The sequence below is a fragment of the Cydia fagiglandana genome, chromosome 3, assembly GCF_963556715.1.
Source record: "Cydia fagiglandana chromosome 3, ilCydFagi1.1, whole genome shotgun sequence".
Classification (NCBI taxonomy): Eukaryota; Metazoa; Arthropoda; class Insecta; order Lepidoptera; family Tortricidae; genus Cydia; species Cydia fagiglandana.
Window position 1 is genome coordinate 7,768,082 of NC_085934.1, and position 27,325 is coordinate 7,795,406.

The 27,325-nt window shown below is 36.5% G+C and overlaps 5 protein-coding genes across 12 annotated transcripts in view; 3 read left to right on the forward strand and 2 right to left on the reverse strand.

Annotated features, from left to right (window-relative positions):
- Window positions 1-1,367, reverse strand: part of LOC134679974 (arfGAP with SH3 domain, ANK repeat and PH domain-containing protein) — an 89,316-nt gene extending 87,949 nt beyond the window's left edge. For all 3 annotated transcript variants that reach the window (XR_010100412.1, XR_010100411.1, XM_063538934.1), the window contains exon 1: window positions 1,032-1,367. Coding sequence is in view for 1 of the 3 variants with exons in the window: in XM_063538934.1 (XP_063395004.1) it covers window positions 1,032-1,157 (126 nt within the window). In the remaining 2 variants the exon portion in view is untranslated. The remainder of the gene's footprint in view (window positions 1-1,031) is intronic.
- Window positions 1,368-1,873: 506 nt separating this feature from the next.
- Window positions 1,874-3,177, forward strand: LOC134679951 (biogenesis of lysosome-related organelles complex 1 subunit 5). 2 transcript variants are annotated; one of them, XM_063538903.1, is made up of 4 exons: window positions 1,874-1,931; window positions 2,291-2,373; window positions 2,463-2,651; window positions 3,004-3,177. In XM_063538903.1, the coding sequence occupies exons 1-4, from the start codon at window positions 1,910-1,912 to the stop codon at window positions 3,175-3,177; spliced, it is 468 nt and encodes a 155-aa protein (XP_063394973.1). In that variant the 5' UTR covers window positions 1,874-1,909. The 2 variants fall into 2 exon arrangements, with proteins under 2 accessions (XP_063394973.1, XP_063394974.1); XM_063538904.1 differs by lacking the exon at window positions 1,874-1,931 and adding an exon at window positions 1,941-2,092.
- Window positions 3,178-3,182: 5 nt separating this feature from the next.
- Window positions 3,183-4,703, forward strand: LOC134679950 (uncharacterized). The gene is made up of 2 exons (XM_063538902.1): window positions 3,183-3,864; window positions 4,300-4,703. Exons 1-2 carry the CDS (start codon window positions 3,183-3,185, stop codon window positions 4,620-4,622), a joined length of 1,005 nt encoding a protein of 334 aa, XP_063394972.1. The 3' UTR covers window positions 4,623-4,703.
- A 1,477-nt stretch (window positions 4,704-6,180) lies between these two features.
- Window positions 6,181-20,774, forward strand: LOC134679981 (protein ref(2)P-like). Of its 5 annotated transcripts, XR_010100421.1 has the most exons (10): window positions 6,182-6,270; window positions 6,922-7,099; window positions 7,929-8,090; window positions 9,256-9,434; window positions 9,877-10,258; window positions 10,583-10,951; window positions 11,676-11,810; window positions 16,872-17,018; window positions 19,983-20,049; window positions 20,597-20,774. XR_010100421.1 is itself a non-coding variant. In XM_063538944.1 (9 exons), the coding sequence occupies exons 1-9, from the start codon at window positions 6,265-6,267 to the stop codon at window positions 20,743-20,745; spliced, it is 1,707 nt and encodes a 568-aa protein (XP_063395014.1). In that variant the 5' UTR covers window positions 6,181-6,264; the 3' UTR covers window positions 20,746-20,774. The 5 variants fall into 5 exon arrangements, 4 of the variants coding, with proteins under 4 accessions (XP_063395014.1, XP_063395016.1, XP_063395017.1 ...); XM_063538944.1 differs by lacking the exon at window positions 19,983-20,049 and having other exon boundaries at window positions 6,181-6,270; XM_063538946.1 differs by lacking the exon at window positions 19,983-20,049 and having other exon boundaries at window positions 6,181-6,270; window positions 16,887-17,018.
- An 847-nt stretch (window positions 20,775-21,621) lies between these two features.
- Window positions 21,622-27,146, reverse strand: LOC134679989 (exosome complex component RRP42). The gene is made up of 6 exons (XM_063538957.1): window positions 26,998-27,146; window positions 26,379-26,575; window positions 24,239-24,404; window positions 23,370-23,549; window positions 22,672-22,892; window positions 21,622-22,240 (listed from the first exon to the last, which is right to left on the reverse strand). Exons 1-6 carry the CDS (start codon window positions 27,052-27,054, stop codon window positions 22,138-22,140), a joined length of 924 nt encoding a protein of 307 aa, XP_063395027.1. The 5' UTR covers window positions 27,055-27,146; the 3' UTR covers window positions 21,622-22,137.
- Window positions 27,147-27,325: the final 179 nt, after the last annotated feature.

Sequence of the window (27,325 nt, forward strand, 5' to 3'; positions counted from 1 at the left end):
CAAAAATTATGCTTGGATGTGGGGTTCGCCGCAAAAAGAATGGAGATTTAAATGAGTGCCAAGTTCTATGCAAAATCCAAATATGTATTTATAGGAACAAAATAACATTATAAACAAGTATTAAACTCTATTTCTTTGCTTTATTGGATACCTATAACAATTGCTGTTATTTAAAAAAAATGTGAGATCTTAAAGTAGGTTAGATTTGGCTTGGCCAGTTTTTATCAGAATTACAAAATATATATGTTGAATAACTTTATAAAATGATTGATGTAATGAAAACTGGCCAAGTCAAATCTAACCTGCTTTAAGATCTCGCATTTTTTTTAAATAACAGCAATTGTTATAGGTATCCAATAAAGCAAAGAAATAGAGTTTAATACTTGTTTATAATGTTATTTTGTTCCTATAAATACATATTTGGATTTTGCATAGAACTTGGCACTCATTTAAATCTCCATTCTTTTTGCGGCGAACCCCACATCCAAGCATAATTTTTGTATTGAACTTGGCTCTCCTTTTTTACATTTATGTTTTTGATGGGATAACATACAAACTAAAAATAAAGATAGGTATAATTGATTTTCAATGCAATAATGCACCCTACAGTACTTTTTCATACAGTGGACGAAAACTGACTCATACGTGGACGAAAAGTAGCTCACAGGCGGACGGAAACTGAAATAACCCTACTTTTTCAAAAAATATTTTTTATAAAATAAACCGTAAATATTATTTAAGGTCACGTAATATTAACCTAAAATAGACAATATGAGCAATACAAACAAATATAGCACATTTAAGTAAGACTACTTAAATATTTTTTTTTTAGCATTTCAAAGTAGGCATCTCCTATAATTGGACGGTATCTGACACAATTACCCTATTCGACGTCCCTATTAAATGATCAAGGTAATTCATTAAGGAAAATCTAATCACAAAGCATTTCCTGTCAAGCCAGGCGCACCTTATCATGCCAGCTGTAGAATCTCGACTTTATTATTCGGTTATTCAAATAAAAACACTGTTACCTCTTCCAATGCACCGATGGTCTGCCGACATTGCGGCATACGCGACACGAATGTGGAAGTCGTCGGCGAATTGTAATCCTCGCGAGTTTCCTCGATAAATTCACCAATGCCTATAAGACCCGGCATGGTGATCTGATCACTATCACAATTTACACACTAAAAAATCCCAAACTTCACATTCAGTTCTGCTTAACACATCACTTAATGCAGTTAATAAACAATCAAACGAAACCTTTAACCACCATTGTCGCCTTCAAAACACTTCTGCGCAAATAAAAACAATATCGAATTCAATCCATTAATTTAACGTACACCCATCTACTACGCGATGAATGAACTCACTAAATGAATGAACGAAAATTGATAGAATGATTAGAAAGAACGAGAGAGATTGTTTCGAATGAATGAATGTATTAAATTGATTTCTTGTCAGTCATTCGTTCAGTATTGCTAGAAGTAAAATAAAACCGATAAAACCAAAGTTTTTTTTTTTCAAGTTATATCAAGCCTCTTTGTTGGCTTATCAATGTAAATTGTATTTCACCTGAAAGGTAATTCTTTCAAAGAAACCATAAATAAATTGAATGGCCGTTTTAATTGTTTTTGAGGTTTTATATTATCTGTCATTGCAAATTGAATTTATAAATGGCAGCATTATTGTATTAATTGCGTTTCGTTTTTAGTGAGTTAATTTATGTAGTAGTGACATTATAATTAATAAACAGTCAGTTAAAACACTAGTAGTCCCTGTGAATGAAAATGTTCAAATCAAGTACATAGTTCTTTGTATAATATTACCATCTTTAGTAGTTTTTAGTACATAATAATCGCATGACTTGTTCCTATAAGTAGTGACCGAAACGCTATTTAGTAAACCAATGATGACGGAACTGTCACGAGGTATGTACGAAGGGCTCAGAATTTTTATTTATCTTTAGGAAAAACTGTACAATTTTGCTTATCACGTTCCTTAAAAATTGGTCAAGTTCCATCCTCATAGTGTCCAGTGACTAATAATTAACTAATGATGCAATAGTTGTATCGTTATATGAAATTACCAGGTCATCCATTTACCTTTTGTTTTTAATTTAATAATCAATTTTAAATTACTTACTTATTGCTGAAATTTATCTTGGATTTACATGATGACAGCAATCATTATATAAATATTTTGTAAATCTTGAAAAAACATGCTAATGAACCTCAAACTAGGTCACTAGCATTGTCAAATGTTGATGTCAAAATGATTTTGATTTCAGAAATTGGTGAAGTTTGGGCCAGATTATTTGATCATAGACCATTTTTAAATGGAGAAATAAAGTTTATGCTAAAGGAATTCGAGGTAGGCACAACAATTTTCGAAGTAGATGTGAAATGCTAATTGCAAATAACATGAGTTGTTCGGGTCTTATTGATTCAACTTTATTTTAGGAAAAACGAGGAGACCGTGAAGTAGAGAATTTGTTCTTCATTCTTGAGAAGGTCACTGACATTAAAGATAGCCAGGTCGACAAGATAAAGAAGGGTAGTGAGGCTGCACTACCTGTACTCAGTGAGAAACTAAATCAGGCACTCCAGTTGTGTGAAGGAGTTGAGACTGATTATCTTGAAGTACAGAAGGTATGTTAGTTTAATATCAGTGTGCCATGCACTAGACACCTATACTGCCTGTCTATTCTGCCACAATTAGTAATATAATAATTGATGATAAAAATATATCTTACATTTTTACTGTAAACACATCTTTGATGTTGACTGCATTAGGACTATCCCGTTTACCCATTATTATTGTACAGTCAAGTGTAAAAATATAGGTGCACACATCATACTCATAAATATGTCCCATAGCTTTTATGTCAGTAAATTAAGAACTATAGGACATATTTTTGAGTAAGTTATATGCACCCATATTTATACACTTTACTGTAAAATAAATTTAAAATTAGATCTTTAATTGAATTTTAATTTTCAGACTTGTGAACAAAAAAGAGCTGAAAATCGTGAAAAAAGGCAAAAGGAATGGGATCAGTTCATTGATGATATGAACTTTAAGTGCCAAAGGATTGACAACGCTTTTGAAGAAAAAGAGGAAGAGCTGAGAGATCTCTACGCAGACCTAAACCACAAGCTCAATATTACCAAATAATTACAATGGATCAAAAATCATCTCTCATCGATCCTAGCCTTAAAATTTACCCATCAGAAAAGCTGATTAAGTTCCTTCAAACAATAAAGAGCAATTATGAAATACCTGAAAACATTCTGAAATTCATTAAGTCACAACCTAATAAAGGAAAGGATAAAGTAAAACTGAAGAACATAGGACAAGCATATCACATGTGCGATTCCGATGTATCAAAATTAGAGAAAATTAAAGAAGAGGTTAAAAAATTAGACCTTAAAGTACCTGAGAAAAAGGTAATTGATGAAAATGACAAGAATGTTGATAATGTACCCGAGAAAGTGCTCAAAGAAGATGGTAGTGGTGATAAAAAGAGACAATTAGAATCAGACACAACAGAAATTGAGAAAGTGTCACATGATAATGAAAAAGAAAGAGATGGTCCATTTCTAAAGACTTCAGATCTAGACTGGCTATATGTTTATCTTAACACCGTTAGAAGCACTGAATCAGACACCCCGTATTTACATGAGCTTATGGAAGGAGTTCACATTGAAATGCCTGAGAACAGTGTTATTAAAAGGAACCCTGTGTTGGAACAGAGGTGTGTTAAACTGAGGGCTCAACAAGAAGCTAGAGATTACAGGAAAATGACAAAAGGTGTTGATAATGTGAGGATCAGGTTCCCTGACGATTCCATTGCTTTCCAATGTAAGTATTTAACTTTTGAATGAATAAATATTTCCCAATTTTTTATCAAGATTTAATCTGACTCTGTGCCAACATAATGAAAACTTTTCCATACAAATGAATTTTATACTTTATAACATCTTATTGTTATACAAAGATTTCTGCATATAAATTTGTATGTCTAGAATTTAAGGCTAAAATCTTAACATGTACTGATTTTCAATTCTATTTTTAGTGTCACTAGTAACTAGACCTAGTTTTGAATGATTACTTATTTCACAATATGGGATAATCCTCAAACACATTCTGGAACTATTGAAAAAAGCTTACTTAGGGTAATGATGATTCACAATCAAACCTAGGCCTATGAATCAGTTTACATTTTATTGATTAAGTCACTGATTAAGTACATAATGATTGTGATATTTAAAAGTCTCTAAACGTTTTATTTTTTAGTAAAACAGATGAACAGGCAGCTGATTGCGATTGGCCAATTCATCATTTCAATATTTGCTGGATTCCTGTTCGGCTTCAGAGGAATAGAATGGATGGTCGGTAACCTTGACTTTGGATTCCGGCTGCTCCTTGGAGTAATGTGTGCTCTGGTGATTGCTCTCGCTGAAATATACTTCCTGGCCAAAAAGCTTAATGAAGAACTAAGTGTTCCTGAAACCACACAGATAGGAGGACCTCCTAAGTTTGTTGACCAAGAAAAGTATGGAAGCCAAAAGAAAGTTGTTATTAATAAGAGTGTTAATAGTAAGGAACATCAAGATTAGTATAATATTCCTATAGTTTACTGTATAGTTTCTTTATGTTTTGCTGATGTATGTTATTATAATTAATAACTATTTAAAATATTGTTGATTTTAATTTTCTTCAGCCATATCCCATTTTTTTTATCCTGAGGGGTTCAGTACGTAGGGGCCAAATATTACTAGAACTCTTCCATAAAGCGAGGTTTGGCAAACATTTGAAGAGAAGCCCAGTAGAAATACCTAATCAGATTATAGGAGCCACAAAAGTTGAAAATTAGGTACCGTAAAATGGGGTTACATTGATCATAGACTGAGTAAGTAATAGGGAGTTGATTTTTAAACGCGAACTTAAACATTTTACCGCGCTAAATTAAAGAAATAAACAGTGCGCCAGTGAAACTTATTTCGTTCGTCAGACAAATCGGTGAAATCGGCCGAAAAAAATTTTTTTTTTCAAAAGTTAAAAATAGCCTTGACCATATTTCTTTAGGCAACCCTATTTATATATGTTTAGAGTCTGGCTAGCCAAAAATTATTGACTGATATTTCGTTGTTGTATCACCAATTGTCTATGATTTAAAAAAAAGCTAAAAGTCAGTTGTCAATTTATGTCATTCATTCAAATTGTTTGCTGGATTTAAGGGGTTTATTTTAAATAATATTAATAATTTCTATACTGAATGAGGTTCGCAAACTATTATTTAAACACGTAAATAATTACGACAATGTGCGAACTCGACGTGTAGCGTTGTATAACGAAAAACTGCAATGTTTACAACTCCTAACCAAATGTAAACAAATTAAGAGGTTGGTGCTCTATAAATATTTTGATACTTTAAATACTAGTTCTAACATTTGCCTATTACTTTGATTAAGTACGTGAATTTATTAATGCCTGAATCTCAGAAACAGGACAAGTGTATAAAGAAACGGATAAACTAAAAGTTCTGAAATATATCTATAAAATCTAAATATTGGAACGTAAACATATGTGTTTGTCATTGACTGTACTTTAAATAGTGGTAGAAATTATGTGAGCTGACTTTGAGAGCACGTAAACGTTTATTTAACTTATTTCCTTAGGTACCTTACTTGTCAAAAATATTGTCTAGTATCAAACCTATAATTCCTACTACACAAAGTGTGACCAGCCCGAGATTTTTTGAATTTCCCGCCAATAACTTAGGTAAAATTTCAGTAGCCAGACTCTAGGAACATATTTTCTTTCATAGTTTCATCCGTCAGACAGATTGGTGAAGGTCCCATATATGGGGGATCTCCTACTATTTGTACTAAAAAAATTAAATTGTTTATTTTTAATTCTAAATCAGCTAGATTCTGGGGCAAGGTCAAAAGTTTTGTAGTTTCAATCTACGCAGAGCGCAGTTAACGATAACTGATAAAATTTGTTTTAAAACTGATGGCTTTTCATAGAGTTTTATTTAATATGATATTAAAAGCCGTGACAAAAATAAGATCATCGGTTTCTGTAATATTCACATTTTATACTTGTAAATTATTTGTTTCAATTATTGATAAAAAAATTAACGAAATTGTAAACATAAACTTTTGTGTAAAGGAGCGACATAAACATGACTTTTTGTTTTGACATTTTAGTTGCACAACTATTGATTATCTCTCGTATTGAGTTCTCCAACATTCTATGTATGTGAGTATCTGATGAATCATAATATTTTGCACCGTATATTTAAGCTCGCGCGCCGCACGACAACAACATTCGCTCCGTGCCGTGCTGGAAGACTCACGTTTCTTGTTTGTTTTTACTGATTTTGTAAACGTAGTGTCTTTTTCAAGTCGATAATTTAATAGTTTTGGTTTTTTGGAATACCTGTTGCGCGCGCATATTTCGAGGACTTTGTACGTTTCTTTGTTCTGTTGAAAACATTTAAAAGTCGGTAAATTTAATGGTAAGCTTGGACAAGTGTAGTTAATTTATTTGTAATATTTGTTTCAAACAAAATGGCGCCTCATAAGTAAAGTGGTACCAGTTGTTTACTTGCATTTTTAAATAGTTGCTCTTCAGAGTAATAAGTACTTAACATTAGTACTAAATTCGACGCAGTAAGTTTTGTGCAGTGAGTTATCATAGATTTCTCTCTTTCTTAATGTTGCATCATCTGGTAATTACTGACAAGGTTTAACTTTTTACAATTACTTATTTATTTATTTGTAAAACACTGTTTTTCTTACTTTACCACATTCAGATGAATAGCCTACTGAATTAATGTTCCAGGTTCTCTATTCATTATTTTACTTTTCTTGAATTTGTAACTTTTTAAAATCAATATTTCTTTCACAGACAATGGAAGACTTAGTGCAATTTAAGGTGTTCACCTACTGGTCCCAAGACAGCCCCCCAGAGGTACGCCGTTTCGGGATCGAGAAGAGTGTGGTCACCAGTTTCCACTACTTGAACGCCAAGCTGCAAGATGTCTTCCCTGGACTTAAGGGCAAGGCTTACACTGTTATGTGGAAAGGTAAAAAAAAACATTGTTTTGATATACTTGAAATTGGGATCACACAAAAAGGTCAATATTACAAGATTCCATTGGCCATTTCAGGCTAAAAGAAATCATTGTGAGCATTTTGCATCTAACAAGGTTTAGTGTAAACACAGTCTGCTTTCTGACTCTGAAAACTCGGAGTAATTAACAATGGAGCCGCCATTAACAGGCATTCCCCTCTGTCAAAAATAGGCGGCCAATGGTCAACCATATGTATGGACTGACGTTTATCTGACATGACGTACCTATACATTTGATGTGCCCCTCCCCCGCAAAAAACGGCAGACTATTTTGTACCGAAAATTTTAGACATGGCGTCTCCGTTGTTAATTACTCCGAGTCTGAAAATGACATGAATCATCAAAGTCAATTTAGATTAGATTTATAATATAATACTGTATAAAACTGCCTCAAAAATATTTGTATAATTAAATTGAGATTTCTTAAACCAAACAAACAGTCTTAATGTTGCTTTTAACTTTTCCTGTAACCATTTGGCCAGTATGATTTTCAGTTCAACCATACTTGCCTAAATATGTCTAGTACATTTTAAGTTAGGTATATGAAAATACATAGGAGAATTTAGATAATTAGCTAACTATAATGCGAGGCATATTACACATTAATGGTGTTATTCATAAACATGTTATTGGCCTGAATTAGCTACGAATCATTTGTCTTTATTTGTCATTTTGACTGATGTATTTATAAGAAAGGGATAAAACATAATTTAACTAAAAAGGGGAGTATGCCTATGAATCCTACCTATTTGTATTCTTATCTAGTTTCTCCTTTTGTTCAGATGAGGATGGTGATGAAGTTTCCATTTCATCGGATGATGAAATGATGATAGCGCTGTCTTCTCTCCAAGGCCACATTTACAAGCTGACTGTGAAACCTAAGATCCAAGACGGGGGGGACAAGGATGTTGACATCACAATTGCATTTCCGGAGGTCTCTTGCGGTAAGTAATTTTTAATGCAGATTTTACAGGATCTATAATTTTAACCTCAGTGTCACTTCATAGTTCTTTAAATCCTAAAACCGGCCAAGTGCGAGTCGGACTCGCGCACGAAGGGTTCCATACCATTTACGCAAAAAACGGAAAAAAAAATCACTGTTTGTTGTGTGGGAGCCGCACTTAAATATTTATTCATTATATTCTGTTTTTAGTATTTATTGTTGTAGCATGAGAGCATGACAGACAGACAAACAGACAAACGGACAGCGGACTCTTAGTAATAGGGTCCCGTGGGAACCCTAAAAACAATAGGCAAGTAAGATTACAAGTTTCATGAACACAAAACGATACTCCTTTGCGTCAAATACAAGAGATGAAGTTGCAGATTTGAAAGTGCTGTTACACATGAATACACAATTAGGTGAATTTGATCCATAAACTATGAGGATGCTCACGTCATTCCGATTTTAATATGCTAATTTATTTTTCTGTGGCTATTCTTGTATTTTAAGTGGTAAAGTTGTTTCACTACTTTGAATTGATATGAGATCTTGTTATCAACAGTGCTTTAATACCATTTAAGTATTAATTACTTACGTAGTTAATGTTATTACCTTCGGTTAGTTATGCATTATGCACTTGCATTCTTGCAACATTATGACCATCATTATTGTGTGCTCTAATTATATACAATCGCATATAAATCTTATAAATTATACGCTAGGCCAATGACTTCGAATAATTTCCCTTGAGTTAAAGGATTGCTTAACATCTTGTAATTGCTTTACTGAAACTTGAAATTAGCGTTTTTAAGATTCTTTTTTGGTCTGTTTATGTACTATATGCAACCGCAAATAACACAAACATGACCTTTTGTTTGACTTTGCTGTCAGAAATCCTCATTGACAGTAATTAATAGTTGTTTTTGCTTTGAATAATATAATGATACACACAAGCCATGCTCTTGTCAATGTGCTGAGACTGTAAAATGTAATAATTTTATTTCGAGTAGATTTTGCTATGCCGTCGCGAGATTTTATGCATCTATAGAAAATCACATACGTCTGGCAGTAAAAGGTTTTGACATAATTCAGTTTTCAAATGTTTGGAATTGAGAGGATAAAATTAGTAAAATTTCTTGTTCTAAAAGCTAATATTTGTTGAACAGGCATCACAGGCCCCTCCGCGCACCACATCGGCGTGGTTTGCGACAACTGCGAGTCCCCAGTAACCGGTTACCGCTACAAATGCACCGTGTGCGCAGACTTCGATTTGTGCTCCCGCTGCGAGGCCGCCGGCAACCATCCGGAGCATTGCATGGTGCGCGTGCCCGCTCCGAGCATGCCGGTTAGTACCTTTAGGACAGTTACCTATTTCATGGGATTGTAGTCTTTATATATGGTACTATGGTCTGTACTGCTACAACTACAAATGTACTGTTTGCGCCGACTATGATTTGTGCTCCCGCTGCGAGGCCGCCGGCAACCATCCGGAGCATTTTATGGCATACCATACCCCATAGGGTATGGTACCCCATAGGGTATGGTACCCCATAGGGTATGGTACCCCATAGGGTATGGTACGCGTGCCCGCTCCAAGCATGTTGGTTAGTACTTTAACGTTAGATAAGTGTTCCATGGGATTGTAGTCTTTATATCTAAGGGGCTATGGCTACTGCTTCAATTTCTGACTCTCATCAATCCCTATAGTCCCAATACGAAAACTGTGTGTCTGCAAGCTTGACGTCTATCGAAAAGTTCATGATCATAATATAAAAAAAATCTTACAGCGTGCCATGATCCGAGCGGCGATCAAGCGCTCCCGCCACTTCCTGAAATCCGTCGCCACCAACGCCGAAGAAGAATCCCACAAACGCCACCGTCGTGACCGCAGCGCCGAGAAGAAGCACGACCATCACCGCGACCACCACCGTGACCACCACCGCGACCGCCGCTCGCGCCCGAGCTGGCTCGACACCTTCGCTACTTACATGAACGAGTTCGCCAACTTGGCCGGCGATATTGACCTTGACAACTTGAACAAGGATCAGAAGAAGGAACAGCAGACACCGCCTAATACGGCTGAGCCGAGACCGAGCACGTCGGAAACGCAGTGCCCTTTCAAGCCGGCAATGGGCTGCCCGTTCAAACCAACCGCTGAAGCCAAGCCAGGTGTGTATAGCAAATATATATGTATATCAAGTTTCTATTTAAAATTTTGTGGTAATACAATAAATCACAAATTACGATAATACTTTGTGTATGTAACAGAAACATAAAATCATTGGTAAGACAACTCGCAAAGCGAGAAAGTTTACTTAAACTTTACATGGAAACTACTAACAAATATTATCCTCACTATCCTCAGTAGTTAGGCCTAATTTGTCAGGTCACGCGTACGCGATGCGTAATAACAAATCAAAAATTTCATATTTTGAACCATGTAGCTCAAAACATATGAGAAATAAATATTCTATGTTTACCCCATACCAACAGACAACTCCGCACCGAAGCCAACAGACAACTCCGCACCTAAGCCAACAGAGTGCCCCTTCAAACCGTCCACCACTGCAACACCAAACCCTGAACTGCCGTTCAACCTCCCATTCGGACTGGACTTCAACGTTCTCCAGACTCTTCTTCAAACCCACTTGGCTAACCAGACTCCTCGTGACCAGAACATGCGAGAGGAAGGTCAAGGCGATAGGAAGACCACTGATGACGCAGAAAGCGTCAAGTCTGATAAAGCCAGCACCTCTGACAGGGCCAGTGTCAAGTCCAATGAGTCTGTGATTTCTAATGACGTGAAAAAGGAGCCGTCTTTGGATAAAGCTGATGACTGGATGATGGTCAATCAGGATAAGGGTATGTATATCTCAGTTTTACGTTTTAATCCCAGAGGCCTACTGATTAACAGTCCGCCGGACGGTATCGGCCTGTCAAAATTTTGTTCTGACAGGCCAATACCGCCCGGCGGACTGTTAATTAGTGGGCCCCTTTATATCTGGGAGACCGAGCTTTGTTCGGAAAATATATAAAAACTCAAAAATGCGCGTTTTCCCAGAGATAAGACCTAGCTAGATCGATTTTGCGGCCCTGTAAACTTCTATAGCAAATTTCATCGAAACCGTTAAAGCCGTTTCCGGGATCCCCGAAATATACAAGAATCGCTCGTTTAAAGGTATAAGATATATCTCCGAGACCACGGGGACAACGCCGTCCTCGAAACGTCGGAGGTAAATCTTAAAACTTAAATACGCGATTAAGTCCCGTTGTGCAGTTTGATAAGATATATCTGTTGGACAAATTTAGAGTTTGGCAATAGGAGTATTTTAGCAGTGACTTATATAGAAAATTCAAATAAATATTATATTGGGACTAAAATAACAATCTCTAAACTAAACTTAAATCTATCCCAATTATTTATTTGCTATAGATATTCAGTAATGAATAGAGTTCAAAACAGGCAATCTGAAAGCAACAAATCAATTATGTAAATTGATTATATATTAATCACATTAATGCTTCTTCATATGAACTATCACATTGTAGTTTGATCTTGGTTCCTAATTACCACATTTCGGTGCAGATCTGATGGACGCTTATGTGCAGCCAACTGCTCCGGAACAGGGGCCGATTGGGTTCAACCTTCCCGAAGAATTCCAGCAGCGCGTCAACATCTCCGGTGGTAATCTGTACCCGCCTCTCAATATGGCTACCGCAGGTAATTCTAAATTCATCCCTGTATGCATGTCACTCTGTCTTTATTGACAATACATCATCAATATTGCGGTCAAAGGGTCAAATTAAATCGTATTTAGAATACAATAAAATATTGTATTATCTACTTGTTTATTTTCCGTTATTATATATTTATATATTTGAAATGTGTAATTGCTTTGGATATGGGTGCAATCTTTGATTATCCTCATTCAGCCTTTGTTATATTATGAGGTCTGTAGCAATTTTAGTACAACTTCCGGAGAGAACAGAGTGCCACAATCTCAGCCCAATAAAGTACCAAAAACTAATAATCATAACATAATTACAAAAAACGGGAGCTCACTCGACCAGACTCAATCAAAAAACAATTAAACCACGGTAACCGAAGAACTCTCCCAAGCCGACTGGTCCTCGTGGGAGATAATGACCGCGACCCTCTAAACGGAACAAACAAAGAAGAAGAAGAAGCAAGTAAACTAAAAGGAACAAACACGGACATATATATAGCGACTCTGAACACGCGAACACTCCGGACCCCAGAAAAATTAACGGAGCTAGAACTGGCCATAGAAAATATGAAATGGGATATAATCGGGATCAGCGAAATGAGACGGTACGGAGAAGAAATTGAAGACAAAGGAAAGTATATAATGCACTACATTGGAGAAACCAAGGGACAGTTTGGTGTCGGTTTCCTGATCAAGAGTCACTGGGCAAACAAAATAGAAGAAATAAGGGGAATCAATGAGAGAATAGCACTCCTCAACATTAAACTTCCAACACATAACCATAGAGAAGAGATGTGGACCATCATTCAAGTGTATTCCCCAACTGAATCTGAAAACTCAGATCACAACACGAAGACGGACAAATTTTACGAAGATTTACAAGCAACCGTTCAAGACTCGTATAAAAACCTAATTGTGATGGGAGACTTCAATGGTCGAATAGGGGTTTGCAATGAAGGGGAAGAACAAATAATAGGAAAACATGGATATGGCCAAAGAAGTAGTAACGGAGAAAGACTAGTCAATTTTGCATTAGAAAATAAACTTAGTATTTTAAACAGTTTCTTCAAGAAAAAGAAGACAAAAAAATGGACGTGGACATCACCCAATGGCAAATATAAAAACGAGATTGATTTTATTCTGACCAACAACCGAAAAATTTTCAAAGACTTACAGTACAACAACTTAACTTCCATACAGATCACAAAATGGTAAGAGCATCACTGTCAACGAAGCAGAAACCAAAAAGAAGACATTTTCAGAATAAGTATAAAACTGCCTTGGTATTAACTGGAAACAAGGAGTCACTTCTTGAAAATTTGAATACTACAATAAACAGACATGCGACCGTAAACTACAAGACGACTCAAGAACGATACGACAATCTACTGGATATACTCAAAACGCAAATTGTTAATACAAATAATCAAAACAAACAAACAGAAAATATACTATCTCCAGAAACTAAACAATTAATTATAAAGAGGAAAGAACTCTTAAAAGAAGGTAAAAACAAGCAAACTCGCGAAAAGATATCAGAAATAAGCAAACAGATACTCGTGCATATAAGACAAGATAGAAAAAATAAACGACTGGACCTTATCAAAACATCCATTGAAAAAACTGGAGGACTAAGGAAAGCATTAAAACGACTTGATAAAAAGAAAACGTGGATGCCAAACATCAAAAGCAGACAAGGAAAGTGTACAAGCAAAAGAGAAGATATACTAGAAATTGCCACAGACTATTACAGAATACTATACCAAAAACAAACAACACTACCGGAAGAATCCCAAATGGAAATATTCGCAGACACCGAACCAGTACCAAATATACTACAGGAAGAAACAATAAGAGCAATCAACACACAAAAACAAGATAAAGCACCAGGCTCAGACCAAATAACAAACGAGTTACTAAAACACACGATACCAGTGATTGGACCAAGACTAACAGAAATATTCAACGACATCCTAACAACCGAAAGCATACCCAAAGATTGGATGAAATCAACTATAATACTAATACATAAAAAAGGAGACAAGGGAGACATGAGTAACTATAGACCAATAAGTCTAATGGCAAACATTTATAAGATATTTTCAAAGATAATACTATCACGTATCACGGTCAAACTCGAAGAAAATCAACCCAAAGAACAGGCGGGCTTTCGAAGCAAATTTTCCACGATAGACCACATCCACGTCCTAAGACAAGTGATCCAAAAATACAGGGAATATAATAAAGTCTATTACTTAGGATTCGTGGATTTTAATAAAGCATTCGATACCATATATCATGATAGCATCTGGAAAGCGTTAACAATACAGGGAGTAGAGCCCAAATACATTAGAATACTCAAAAACATTTACTCGAACAGTACGGCCCAACATAACACTTTAAACTCTCGCGTTTTGTACACATATTCAATTACACAAACGGGTCTACCGCGATATAATTTCATTGTTTTTACCTTTAATTCCGACGTTTCAGCTGAGTTGCATCAGCTGTGGTCACGGAAAGACTGACGTCCCAACAAATGTCAACGGAGATATTAATAAAACAACACTAAACTACCCGAAATTAGTTTATAAAAATGTTCGGGGTAGACAAAGAAATTGCAGCTACCCGTTAAAGTTTAATGTTTATTGTCCACGGCACGACACACAACACTCACAGTATCCGTACACTGGTCCGAAGATATATCTGCTGGTTTCAACATTTGAATCACTGGTCCCCAAGTAGACGATAATTTGTAACCGTCCTCTCGATTGAAATTTTTAGGGTGTTTTTTGATTTCAATCGCCTCTCTCACGATCCGCGGATAATAGTGTCGCTCGTTGGAGAGGACTTTGGGTTTATGTAGCTCAATCCAGTGATTCGTTCCTGTTGTCAGCAAGTGCTCAGCTATTGCGGATTTGTTTACATGGCGATTTTTAACAGCCGCTATGTGTTCCTTTACCCTCTCTTGAATACTGCGCTTTGTTTGGCCAATGTACGCACTTCCACAACTGCATTCTATCTTCAGATTCTTATTTATATTTAGTCTTTTACGCAGCCCAAAGGATGTCATTCCGTACCAGAATCCGGGTGTCTACAAGATAGAATGCAGTTGTGGAAGTGCGTACATTGGCCAAACAAAGCGCAGTATTCAAGAGAGGGTAAAGGAACACATAGCAGCTGTTAAAAATCGCCATGTAAACAAATCCGCAATAGCTGAGCACTTGCTGACAACAGGAACGAATCACTGGATTGAGCTACATAAACCCAAAGTCCTCTCCAACGAGCGACACTATTATCCGCGGATCGTGAGAGAGGCGATTGAAATCAAAAAACACCCTAAAAATTTCAATCGAGAGGACGGTTACAAATTATCGTCTACTTGGGGACCAGTGATTCAAATGTTGAAACCAGCAGATATATCTTCGGACCAGTGTACGGATACTGTGAGCGTTGTGTGTCGTGCCGTGGACAATAAACATTAAACTTTAACGGGTAGCTGCAATTTCTTTGTCTACCCCGAACATTTTTATAAACTAATTTCGGGTAGTTTAGTGTTGTTTTATTAATATCTCCGTTGACATTTGTTGGGACGTCAGTCTTTCCGTGACCACAGCTGATGCAACTCAGCTGAAACGTCGGAATTAAAGGTAAAAACAATGAAATTATATCGCGGTAGACCCGTTTGTGTAATTGAATATGAGTACGGCCCAAGTTAAGCTGGAAAGAACAGGGGAAGAATTTCCACTCGAAAGAGGAGTCAGACAGGGCGACCCAATCTCACCGAAATTATTCTCCGCGGTATTAGAGATGGTCTTTAGAAACTTGGAATGGGATCGAAATGGAATCAACATATACGGCGAGAAACTTAACCACCTACGTTTCGCAGACGATATCGTCCTGTTTTCTGAAGATCCAAGTAACTTAGAAGAAATGTTACAACAGCTATCTGATGAAAGTGCCAAGGTAGGTCTCTCAATGAACACCTCCAAAACAAAGGTGATGACAAACTCAACTAGAGTAGATATTAAAGTAAATAATGGACAAATACAGTATGTGAATGAATACATATATCTAGGTCAACTAATAGCCCCAGAAGATACAATGCAAAAAGAAATACACAGAAGGATTACAAATAGCTGGAAACGATTCTGGTCTTTGAGCGAAATTATGAAGGACAAAGACATGCCCATCAAAGAGAAAAGGAAGGTATTTGATACGTGTATCCTCCCATGCTTATCGTATGGATGTCAAACATGGGCACTGACCGAACAACAACTAAACAAAATAAAAGTGTGTCAAAACGGAATGGAGAGAAGTGTTCTAGGAGTAAAACGCAGAGATAAGATTAGTCTACAAATTATAAAGAATAAAACTAAATTCAAAAACATCCAATATGTTTACAAAAGATTAAAATGGAGATGGACAGGGCATATGTTAAGGGAAAGAACAGAAAAGTGGACAAAAATAATAACGGAATGGTACCCGAGGGACGGGACAAGAAAAGAAGGAGGACAATTTAAACGTTGGGAAGACGACATAAGAAAGATAGCTGGCCCTACATGGAGACGAGCTGCAAAAGACAGGATAAAATGGAAAGGTTTAGAGGAGGCCTATGTCGAAAGACAAGCTGTAAAAAGGAAGAAGCGAAAACCGGTTGCCGATTCACTTAGTTAAGGAATTAGATATATAATATATAGTGTAGTATAAAACAAACATAGTGCAACTTAATACTTATATTATTATTATGTTACACAGCAATAAAGGCTTATTTTATTTATTTTTTATGAGGTCTGTGAAAGATTGTTAGACGTATCAAATATAATACTTTTCTCTGTAAATTTTTAAAAACTATATATGTTGACGTATGCAGAAAAACGTACTGCTAAGTGTTTACGTCCCTTAAAATTTGTAACTTGAGTAGGTAGCTGCCAAGTTACCGTATTGGAAGATTTGCAAGGAAGGCGCGGGCTCATTTCACTGAGCCACAAATTTTTTCACTTGTCTTATTTGTTATCATATCATGCAAACATTGACCCGATTTTAATATCTAGTGTTGAATACTAAAGAAGCCGAGGTGCCCAAGAGCCAGGCTGCCGCCCCAGTGTCCGCCGCCGCTGCCGCGTCCGCGTCCGCGCCCGCCTCCGCCGCCGCCGCCGCACCCGCTCAGACCCCGAAACCGCAGCCGCAGCGTCACCCTTGTGAGTAAATTATAATTATTAACTACACACAAACTCATTGTAGAATTAAATTGGACTTTTTGTCACGACATCTCAAATTGCACAAAAGCAAATCGTGATTATTTAACTGTTACAAAACTGGGAAATGTTACAGTTATCGACGGTATCGTACTGATCTATTTACTAAGAAAAACCATTAACTTTAGAGCTAATTTAGACGATGCGAGAACTCTCATGCTGGTTTCATTACATTGCAGTTTTTGATCGGTCGGTTGAACTGGACGTAACCAACAGTCCGCAATGTAATTACCAGGGATGTTGCGGATGCAGATATTTTGACATCCGCGGATGCGGATGTGGATATTTAAAGCCTCACATCCGCGGATGCGGATGTCAAGATTTGGTACTTAAAAAACGTCAAATATTACATTTTTAGCATTTTTAATTAAAAAAAACGGCTACAAATATAATGACCACCAAAAAATACTTTGGTACCCTAAATAAAAAAATCATGCTTACCAAAAAAAATTACTGAACACCAAAAAAATAAGGCCTAAAAATACAAAAGTACCACCGTTTTAATTACGACTGCCCTTCAAATTGTATTCATATACCAAATATATTGAATGACCACCAAAAATCATTAATGATCACCAAATCTTGAAGACCAAATTAATGCGATATTTTCACCTAAATAAACCACTATGATTACCAAAAAATGTATACATATTACCAAATAATGTAAACTGATGCCAACATTACTAGCCCCTCCCGCTCAACGCCCCGTACCCCGCACCGCATACCTACCTAACTTTTTTTTTTTTTTTTTTTCGATGTGGCGCGCGCACCGCTCTTGTGAGCAAGGACCCCGCTAAGGATACGGGCGAGCCTTGCTCGTATGCATATCTGTCGCCAGTTTTCCCTTAGTCGCCTTATACGACACCCACGGGACGAGATGGGGTGGTGCTATTCTTTTCTGATGCCGGCACCACACGGCACAACCTACCTAACTTAACCTACTTTTCTAGTAGCATTTCGTTATGCTACTAGAAAAGTAAGTTAAACTGCTAACAGTTAATTGGGTTAGGTTAGGTTAGCACTACGACCCTTACAGAAACGAAATGGTACTATAAAAGTAGGTTAGGTTAGGTTTGAACTGCGACCTTTACAGAAACGAAATGCTACTATAAAAGTGGGTTAGGTTAGAACTGCGATCCTCACAGAACCGAAATGCTACTAGAAAAGTGGGTTAGGTTAGGTTTGAACTGCGACCCTTACAGAACCAAACTGCTATCAGAAAAGTGGGTTAGGTTAGGTTTGAATTGCGACCCTTACAGAAAAGTAATGCTACTGGAAAAGTGGGTTAGGTTAGGTTTGAACTGCGACCTATACAGAAGCCAAATGCTACTAGAAAAATGGGTTAGAACTGCGACTGTTACAGAAATAAAACGCTACTAGAAAAAGGTGACGAAGTGGATTAATTAATTTTATAGTATTACCGTATATTAAATATTTGCACATTTTTAATAAAAATGTGGTCACAATTTTGGTGCTTTAATAGGATAGGTAGCAAGATTTAAAACTTTGGTTATAATTTTACATTAAAATGGAGTTCTAATTTTGGTGGTCATTTACTATTTTTGGGTGTACAATGATTATTTTTGTGTCATTTTCTTTAATAGGATAGCAAGATGTAAAAATTTGGTTATCATTTCACATTAAAATGGGGTTTTGAAATTTGGTAATCATTTACTATTTTTGGGTTAATAATGATTAGTTTGGTGTCATTTCCTTTAAAAGGATAGTAAAATGTAATAAAATTGGTAATCATTTCACATTAAAATTGTGTTATAATTTTGGTGATCATTCATTATTTTAGGGTGGTAAAATATATTTTTTTGGTATTAAATTTTATTAAATCTGGTGATCAGTTAAAAAGCAGCCAAAAAAAACCAAACGTTTAGTATTTGAACGTGAATATAGGTGCGTTTTATTTAATAAACAGTAACTTGGCCGACTTTTTGGGATATAGACGATTTCGTTATAGGTAATAATGACGAAATTACCTAGCACTTACGCCGGCGGCACCGCCGGTAATACGTTCCTGTTACTGACTTGGTCGACATCCGCATCATGCGGATGTTCCGCATCGATTTTATGCGGATGCGGACGCCGATGCGGATGCGGACGCCGATGCGGATGTTCCGCGGATGCGGATGTGAATATTCGCAACATCCCTGGTAATTACAATCGCATGCGAGTTCGCGCGCCGTCTAAATCAGCCCTTAATTACACTAGTTGTGAGCCCAAATTTCAGCACAGTAAACACGGCTAGCTTAATAATACAACTAGCAAAAGGACAACACAATAAGTGCCGTTTCAAAAGAACATTTATGGGTCTTTATAAACTAAAAGTAGAAAAATCTCATACATCTATTACCTATGTAATTCCGTTGCTAGCTATCCATAATATTTATTTTATAAAGTCTTTTAATATACGAAACTTGGCACACATCTACAAATTCGTGTCAAAGATTACGTAAACATTTCCATGCCGAAAACAATAAAATACTTATACATAGACAAAACGAAATTTGTTATGTACGTTCAATAATATTAAATTTTATCACAACATGAGTCACTAGTATTTTGATGTATCACTGATAGTCATCGTAATAACAGTCTGAAAACCCTCAACGGATAAGATAAATGTACTACATAGATACGCTTTGTTCTACTTTTACTGTTTAGTTTTATGGCAATACTATTTTATAACATGATCACGACGCGACGCTAATATACATGATGTTCTTTCACGATAATTAATCATTTATTTAATTTTGTCGTCGGGTTTAAGTCTTATATTGGTATAATTCATCTTTATCTACCACCACAACTAGTTATGTACAATAAACTTTATAGTTTAAGCTTTCCTGTAAGATTGTCCCGTAATATTTATTATTTATTTATTTTATTCTTCCATAGAACTAGTTACAATTTCCACGGCTTGCCGTTGCATCATGCTGAATAGGGTCCTTATACCGTCGTTTGTGTAAGTCCTATATGTTTGTCATTTGATCACGCCATTTTTACCACCTCCTAACATCGGTTGAGTGTTTTTGCATCCCAAATTTCCTACTTCATTGAGTATATGGGAGTCGCCATATGAGGTTGGTGAAACTGCTCCCTAAGCACTATATTGGGCTGGTATAGGGTTAGAAATCGAATATAAATGACACTGATTCTTCCCATCAGCATTTATGTATCCTGAGTATCCTCGGTACAACTGCAATCATATTTTATATAAAGAATGCCACATAAATATCTGACACGATTTTATTTGTAGCGCAATAAGAGCGATTCACATAAATAGCTACTTTCGCTGTGTAAAATATTATTGCAGGTGACTGTACACGCCACCGCTTTAAATGCGTTGGATAGTCTGCGACTACCACGGACCATAGTCCCTGCCACTCATGAGTAGAATAAGTTAACCTTTTATCGCATACAGATACAGACCCATTACCCATAGTTTAGTGTGAACTGTAGACTCAAATAAATATTACTTTATTGCTCAATATGATTTCTTCCTTCCCCAGCTCCGCACATCGAAGCCGCCATCCAGCAGATGCTGTCCATGGGCTTCACTAACGATGGCGGCTGGCTCACTCAGCTGCTCGAGAGCAAGGATGGCAACATCGCCGCCGTGCTCGACCTGCTCACCCCTGTCAACCCTAAGCAGAAGTAAAGCGGCGAACTGGGCACTTCCTCGTAATTTGTCACACTCAATGGAAACACCGTAAAGATCGGTTACCCTAGGATAACGGTGCCGTCATATAGCGGCTGTCTCCATACTAAATAATATGACTAAATATGGATGTCGTAGTATTTGTATGGAAACGGCCGCTATCCTAGGAAACCAGAGACTAGCACAAACAATGACATACCACCATCATAAATATTAAATACCTCTCTGAAAAGAGTACGGCGTTACATCGATAACATGAAAATGAGTATTTGAATCTATTCCGTAAGAGCGGGGCCACACAGCCGATTTGTGAGCGAGTTGAAAGCGAGGCGAGCGCGCGCAAAGATCTCGCCGCGAGTTCGCAACGATTTCGCTGCGTACTGTCATACTGGAATGAGAGCGCAGTCGAAGCAAACTCGCTACGCGCTCGCGTCGCTTTCAACTCTCTCGCAAATCGCCAGTGCGGCCCCGCTCTAATCAACCAGGAAGTGCCTGAAAGAAGTTAGTGGCGCGACAATAACGCCATCTATTAAGAATAATCCCGCATTATTTTGAATAAAGTACATATTATCCATAACTTTATATGTATCGTCATTATAACGAGATATATTAGCATTTTATGTGGATATATTCTGAGCATTATTAAATTGGTAATTACTAACTCCACATGAATCTTGATGTTTGAAGTTACAGTTAAAAACTGATTTTAATTATAGATTGTACTTGACGTGTATTTATGCAATTATTCAACTGAATGTTGTGCAGTGACAATTCCATAATGAATGTTATAAAATAATCATATACATTTATTATAATGTAGGTTATCTACTTGCCTAAGTTTATTCAACGATTACACTGTATTTATTAGAATTATTCTTTTTATTTAATTACTTTTGATTTGTAAGAGAAGTTAGGTACTCCTTATTTTTCTTTACTGTTAAAATATGATTATACATATTGGATTTATTGTTTTGATATTCCCCCAATTCAGTCATCTTCTCTTTGATGTTCATACAGTCATAGTTCTGGAATTATCTAAAATATGTAATCACTTGGTGTGTCGAATGCTATAGCAACTACGCACTATAGATTACTATAACTACTTTGCTGTTAATGAACTAGATTTGGATGTGAGGGAAGAAAAGACTGGCATGGCCTACTATACTTAGGGCATACTGAAAATTCCTGGATTGGCCACTTAGAAAAAATCCAGAACCTTTCAGTATGGCCCACGTACTAGACAGGAATGGATGTGATATCTAAAGTGTGATGCTATTGTTAAGGGTTAATGTTAATTATAGATTACGACAATGTATCTGAATGTATACTTAATTAAATAAAGGTATTATGGGACAAAAAAAGTTTTTTAAAAAACCTATTATAATTAAGATTTTATTTGAGAAATCCATAGGAATGCTTTTTTAAGCCGACAGTTTCCTTTCGTTCTCGTAGAAGTGCGTCACCTAAAGCTTCATCTAGAGATTTCGCAGCAATTCTGAAAAGAGAATGAAATTCATAAAATTCGTCTAGCTAATGGTCGAAAAACCCATTTCTCTAATGCAAAATAATTTATTCCGGTAATTGCAAAAGGAAGAAAAAACAACAAAAAATTGACGGATAATTTCTTAAAGGGACTCCAATACAACAGAATAAAAGTGATTTTTAAATTATTTTCGAGATTATCCAATTTTCGAAATCTGTCGCATATCTAGTTTTTAGTATTCTGCGAGTCTTATTTAATTTACGAGCTTCGTACAATTCTTTGAACTTCCTAACGGCTTAGGTATTACTATCATAATTTACAGTGTACTTGCCGTCTTCAGGTGTCTTAATGCCTTTAGGGTCTCCCTGGCATAATACTAGCAGTTACCACGCAACCCAAACACCAGTCAAAAGAGAGGTTTCCAAACACAGTTTAGGACTTACATTCCTTGGTTGATGGCATCCTTGAGCGTCTTCGGCGCCACGCTGCCCGGGCCGTTCATGGCTATAGTTGTGCACTTGCCGCCTTCGGGAGCCTCCACGGCTTCCGTGCTGTAGTGTCGGGGATTACCCGAAACTCCAACTACGAGAGAGATGACGCTGCAGCTTTCTTCTTCGGCTGATGGATCGACGACGCATTTGTCCCCGATTTTGCATAATGTTACCTGTGTATTGTAATAATAACATGATATCAATGTTTTAAGTTGGCTTTGCGAAAGCGGGCTTACGGAGTGGTGTGAGGAGCTAGGCGGGTTTACTGTGTCCGAGGCATAAATAACGCCATGTAAGTATAGACAACCTGAATAGCTCGGCCGAGGCGGCGCGCACGAGGCATGTCTACACTGGCCGTTTTGTGCGCGAGGAAATTGCCTCGCGCGTATGCTCGCATTGCTTGCTCTGTGTGGACCCGGTTATTGGGTTTTAAAACATTTCAGCTTTGATGCTATGTTAATTTTAAACCCAAAATTAGGTTGGGTTTAGTTAACCCTCCTCCTCAATCAAGGGTTTTTTTATCCTTTTGCAACCTAATCCCAAGGATTGGTGCAGTAACCAGTTTTCATAAAAGTGGCTGTCATATGACCTTTAAAAAAAAAGAGAAATCAGGCCTTAAATATAGGCTAAAATATAATAAAAATATTAACCAAGAGTGGTGCACTTCCAACGTCTAACAGTTTACTATCATAGGGATCGTCCGACAGCTGCAAGTCAACATTTCCCCCGTCCATCAATGCTGCCTTTACGAGGGGAATCCTGGTGTTGAACAACGCCGCTTTGACGGCCAGAGAGACTGCATCACACAGGTTACCACCACTTTCAAGAATCTGGAATTGAAAATATAAAAAGCTGTGATAATGCCATATGGTTTGTCAGAAGGTGTTTCAACCTCTTATGCACTGCACAGGTGTATGTGGTTCTTTTGCAAATGATTGGTCAATAACGCATTAGCTTCACATTAACCTTTTGGACGCCAATATCCCTGCCGTAGATCTAACGCCAAAGACAGATTAATCCGTCACAGACCACAGAGCAACACCAACCTAAGTGCGATATGCATAAAGTTCAATCAGTTTTGACACTTCGGTGACATGGCATCCGAGTGGCAGCTTTTTGTTTGACATGGCGTCGAAAAGGTTAATCAGACCTGGAGGCACCTTCATATATTAGGCATAATTTCTAGACAATATGGAATGTGCACAATGCTTGCTTACTATTTGCATAGACTAAAAAGTACCAAGTGTACGTTTCTTAATACAGAATAGATGCACAGTGAAATGCATAATCCCTTCTATCTGCCTTATTTCTGATAACCTTAAAAATGTAAGATTAGTTAGTTGTAATGTATTTAATTCTGTATAAAAATAAACAGTTTTTTTTTAAACAGATTGTCAATGACACTACTATAATGTCTAAACAAGAAAGATCTATAAGCTTTATGCTGAATCAAACTGTATAGACCCTGGGTTTAAAATTGTATATATTATAGAAAACATAACTTGAATCAAGTTCTTACCAAAACATCAATGTACAACTTCCAACACTGCTTTCCCTCTAAGATGGACAGTTGCTTGAGATCAAATGCTTGTGAGGAGTGATAGGCTCGCTGCATGAGGTTTGCTATGCTGTTAGCCAGCTGTTCTCCTCCCCGACCTTCAAATTCTGGGGTTGCATTTGCAGAGCTGGAATTATAATGTATGTATGTATGTCACTTCATTGCACATAAACCAGCGAACTGATATACATGGAAGTATTCTGTCCGCTCAGTTATGACCCAACGTTAACTATTCGATTGTAGGCGGTGCTTACAAACTGTTCGATTCGCAACTTCAGTTCGACCGAGATGACAGTCAGTGACGGATGGCTAAATTGATTTATAAAAACAACGTTTTTTTGTAATTAAAAATGTCTTAATGTGTCGTGAAGTGGTGCAGAAGTTATTTTAGTTCATACTAAGGACAGTGGAATCACTTTTCACTTGTAGTAAACATATAACTTCAGTAAAATTTGGAATAAACATGACGATTTATTTTCAATACTACCGTGCTAGGCTAAAACGTAACAACTGCATACGACTTTCATAACAACATACGACTTTTTAAATTGCGAGGATAATAGGAATGGTGTTATGCCAAATAAAGTAGACCATTTTATTAACTTGTGTTTAGTTTAGGTATTTTCTATATAATTATAAATGTAGTAATAAATTCCTTCTTACAGATTTGTATTTTCCTTTTTTATTTCATGAGATGGAGCTATAAAAAAACTACCTAGTTATTTCAAATTAATAATCAAATTTGGTATTGTCATTTTACATTACTTTCCATTCAGATTCGCACAAGATGCTATTCGCAGAGAACTATGGAAAAAGCTGTCCAATTAGAGAGACATGAAATTGAGTGGATGCCTGTCAAGATATCTAGAATATGTTCTATTCACGAGATATACCCGTGAGATAATCATACCCGGTCTATGTAGATAATTTTTTTTTCTATCGCGCTTTCACTGGATTAATTTAACAAATACACACATTATCTGAAAATGTTGATCATTTGAATCCACCCTCTACGTCTACTGTCACATATATGTAGGTTCTCTCTCAAGCCATTTCCGTCAGTAGAAAAGAGCGGCAAATTTAGAAAATGAAAGCGCGCGAATGGCTGTGGTCCCATACAAAATTTTAATGTTGCACCTTTTTTTCTAATGACAAACTTGCTTGACCGGCTATATACATATAAAATATTTCCATTGGAACTGGAAGTGGGGATTTATTGTGACTCCGCCTGTTTAAATATTTTTGACCCGATTCGTGTACCCATGTAAATTTTGCAGACTGTATAGCCAGTCCGATTTCTAAGATCAAGTTCGCCATACATTTCAGTACTTACTTTATCTTAGAAAAACGGACAGACTATACTTGAACGTAACTTCGCACTGCCATACAAATTGATACTAAAATATACAAAATACTTATTATAGCGGAATACATTTATACAACAATGATATATTTACTTATGTTGAGTTAGTCTGTCATTTCATAACAACATTTTAACTAGTTATCTTTTAATCTGCATTAAATTATTATACGTGAATTATTTGACTGGTTCTTCAATGTATGGCATAAACCTATCCCTGTCCAAGTCATATTCTAATCAAATATGAACCGCGAACTCTCAGCGGCCAGTACGTACAGCAAGAAGGTTATTAGCGGATTAATGTCGCTGATTGGTAGTTATTGACATTATATGCATTTCATCTACACTTAGCTATGTACCATTAGTATAATAAAGACGACTATTATTTCGTTTACCAGCTTTGATTACAGGCTCTGTAAGCGCGTCGTCTTATTTGAATATAGGCGTAATTGTGTATGTGTGCTAATTGGGCCCGAGAATTTGAACGGTAATGTTCCTAAAGGCGGTTTCCATACTAAATATATGCGTTCACTGACATAAACAGGTATACATAAAACGGACACTAACAAAACAATAATAAAAATGTTATGTACAAAGGCAAACTTATCCATAAAAAATTAATTATAATCAAGTAAAATCAAATTTTTCATACAATAAATATAAAAAAAATTCCTCCTGTCAACGCCACCACCACCACCACTTTTGAATGCCAGTGTACATATATTGTTGTTGACAACTCACCAATCAACAAAAAACTCTATCTTTCCTAAGTCTGGTTTATCAGGTTTTGGTACATAAATTTCAGTTTTTACACCAACAAGTATATCTGTGTTGGCTAAGCGTAGCCTGGCCGATCCACTAGCATGGCTGACTACATCAGTTTCTAGCTCCATGGGCCTGTAATCTATGTTTGATCGCCCATCTGAACGGTAATCATCCTGCAATAAATAATGAATATAAAATGCACTCATTTTCAGACAACTTATAGCTCCATAGCACTGTTAGTAGTTAAAACAAAATGAATACTCAATTTTAATAAAATGAGCAAGAGCACAATAGATATAAAATAAAATACACTCGTTTAAGTAAAGTGTACCCATTGGGCAAAGCATGCAAGCGTAGAGAACACAGTTTCTGAGCATTCAACATAAGTCATAACTACAAAATCAAAAATGTTTTTATTGCAAGATTATGGTACATTTACAATAGTAAACATGTTACAATGTTTATCAGAACACATAATCTACCCATCAGAGCATGCAATAAGTAAATAGCATATAATACATGTGTTATTTATTTAATTTAAATAACTTTTGATTCATGTTTTGACTAGGTTAGGATTGTTAGGAATAATACTTACTTGTACGCCGTGAAGAATAAATACTTTTTCCGATGGACTCAATAATAGGTTAGCCATATTCTAATGGAACAGCACTGGAGCATAGCACAAAACAAGGAAATTAAATTAACACCTGAATTTACGTTTGTAAAGACAACATAAATTGAGTACATTACATGTGAATATGACAGTTGACTGAGTGACACTGACAGACTGACAGTTGACACCGTTGACACTCTGACTTGACATGGTCCAAAACGTTTGTTTGGTATTTATAAAATTTTCACAGGTTTTCGCACAATACAAACTTCGCCATATTCACTGTTTGCCGTCGTGTTATGATGGTATC

Bases quoted from the DNA above. Each gene is read 5' to 3' on its own strand.
- LOC134679951 (XM_063538903.1), top strand. From the start codon at position 1,910: ATGATGACGGAACTGTCACGAG. The intron at 1,932-2,290 runs GTATGTACGAAG...TTTTGATTTCAG, and splicing joins GATGACGGAACTGTCACGAG to AAATTGGTGAAGTTTGGGCC. The intron at 2,652-3,003 runs GTATGTTAGTTT...TTTAATTTTCAG, and splicing joins ATTATCTTGAAGTACAGAAG to ACTTGTGAACAAAAAAGAGC.
- LOC134679950 (XM_063538902.1), top strand. From the start codon at position 3,183: ATGGATCAAAAATCATCTCTCATCGATCCTAGCCTTAAAATTTACCCA. The intron at 3,865-4,299 runs GTAAGTATTTAA...TTTATTTTTTAG, and splicing joins CGATTCCATTGCTTTCCAAT to TAAAACAGATGAACAGGCAG.
- LOC134679981 (XM_063538944.1), top strand. The intron at 9,435-9,876 runs GTTAGTACCTTT...AAAATCTTACAG, and splicing joins TGCCCGCTCCGAGCATGCCG to CGTGCCATGATCCGAGCGGC. The intron at 10,259-10,582 runs GTGTGTATAGCA...CCATACCAACAG, and splicing joins AACCGCTGAAGCCAAGCCAG to ACAACTCCGCACCGAAGCCA.
- LOC134679989 (XM_063538957.1), bottom strand. From the start codon at position 27,054: ATGGCTAACCTATTATTGAGTCCATCGGAAAAAGTATTTATTCTTCAC. The intron at 26,576-26,997 runs GTAAGTATTATT...TATTTATTGCAG, and splicing joins TTATTCTTCACGGCGTACAA to GATGATTACCGTTCAGATGG. The intron at 22,241-22,671 runs GTAAGTCCTAAA...TTCTCTTTTCAG, and splicing joins GATGCCATCAACCAAGGAAT to AATTGCTGCGAAATCTCTAG.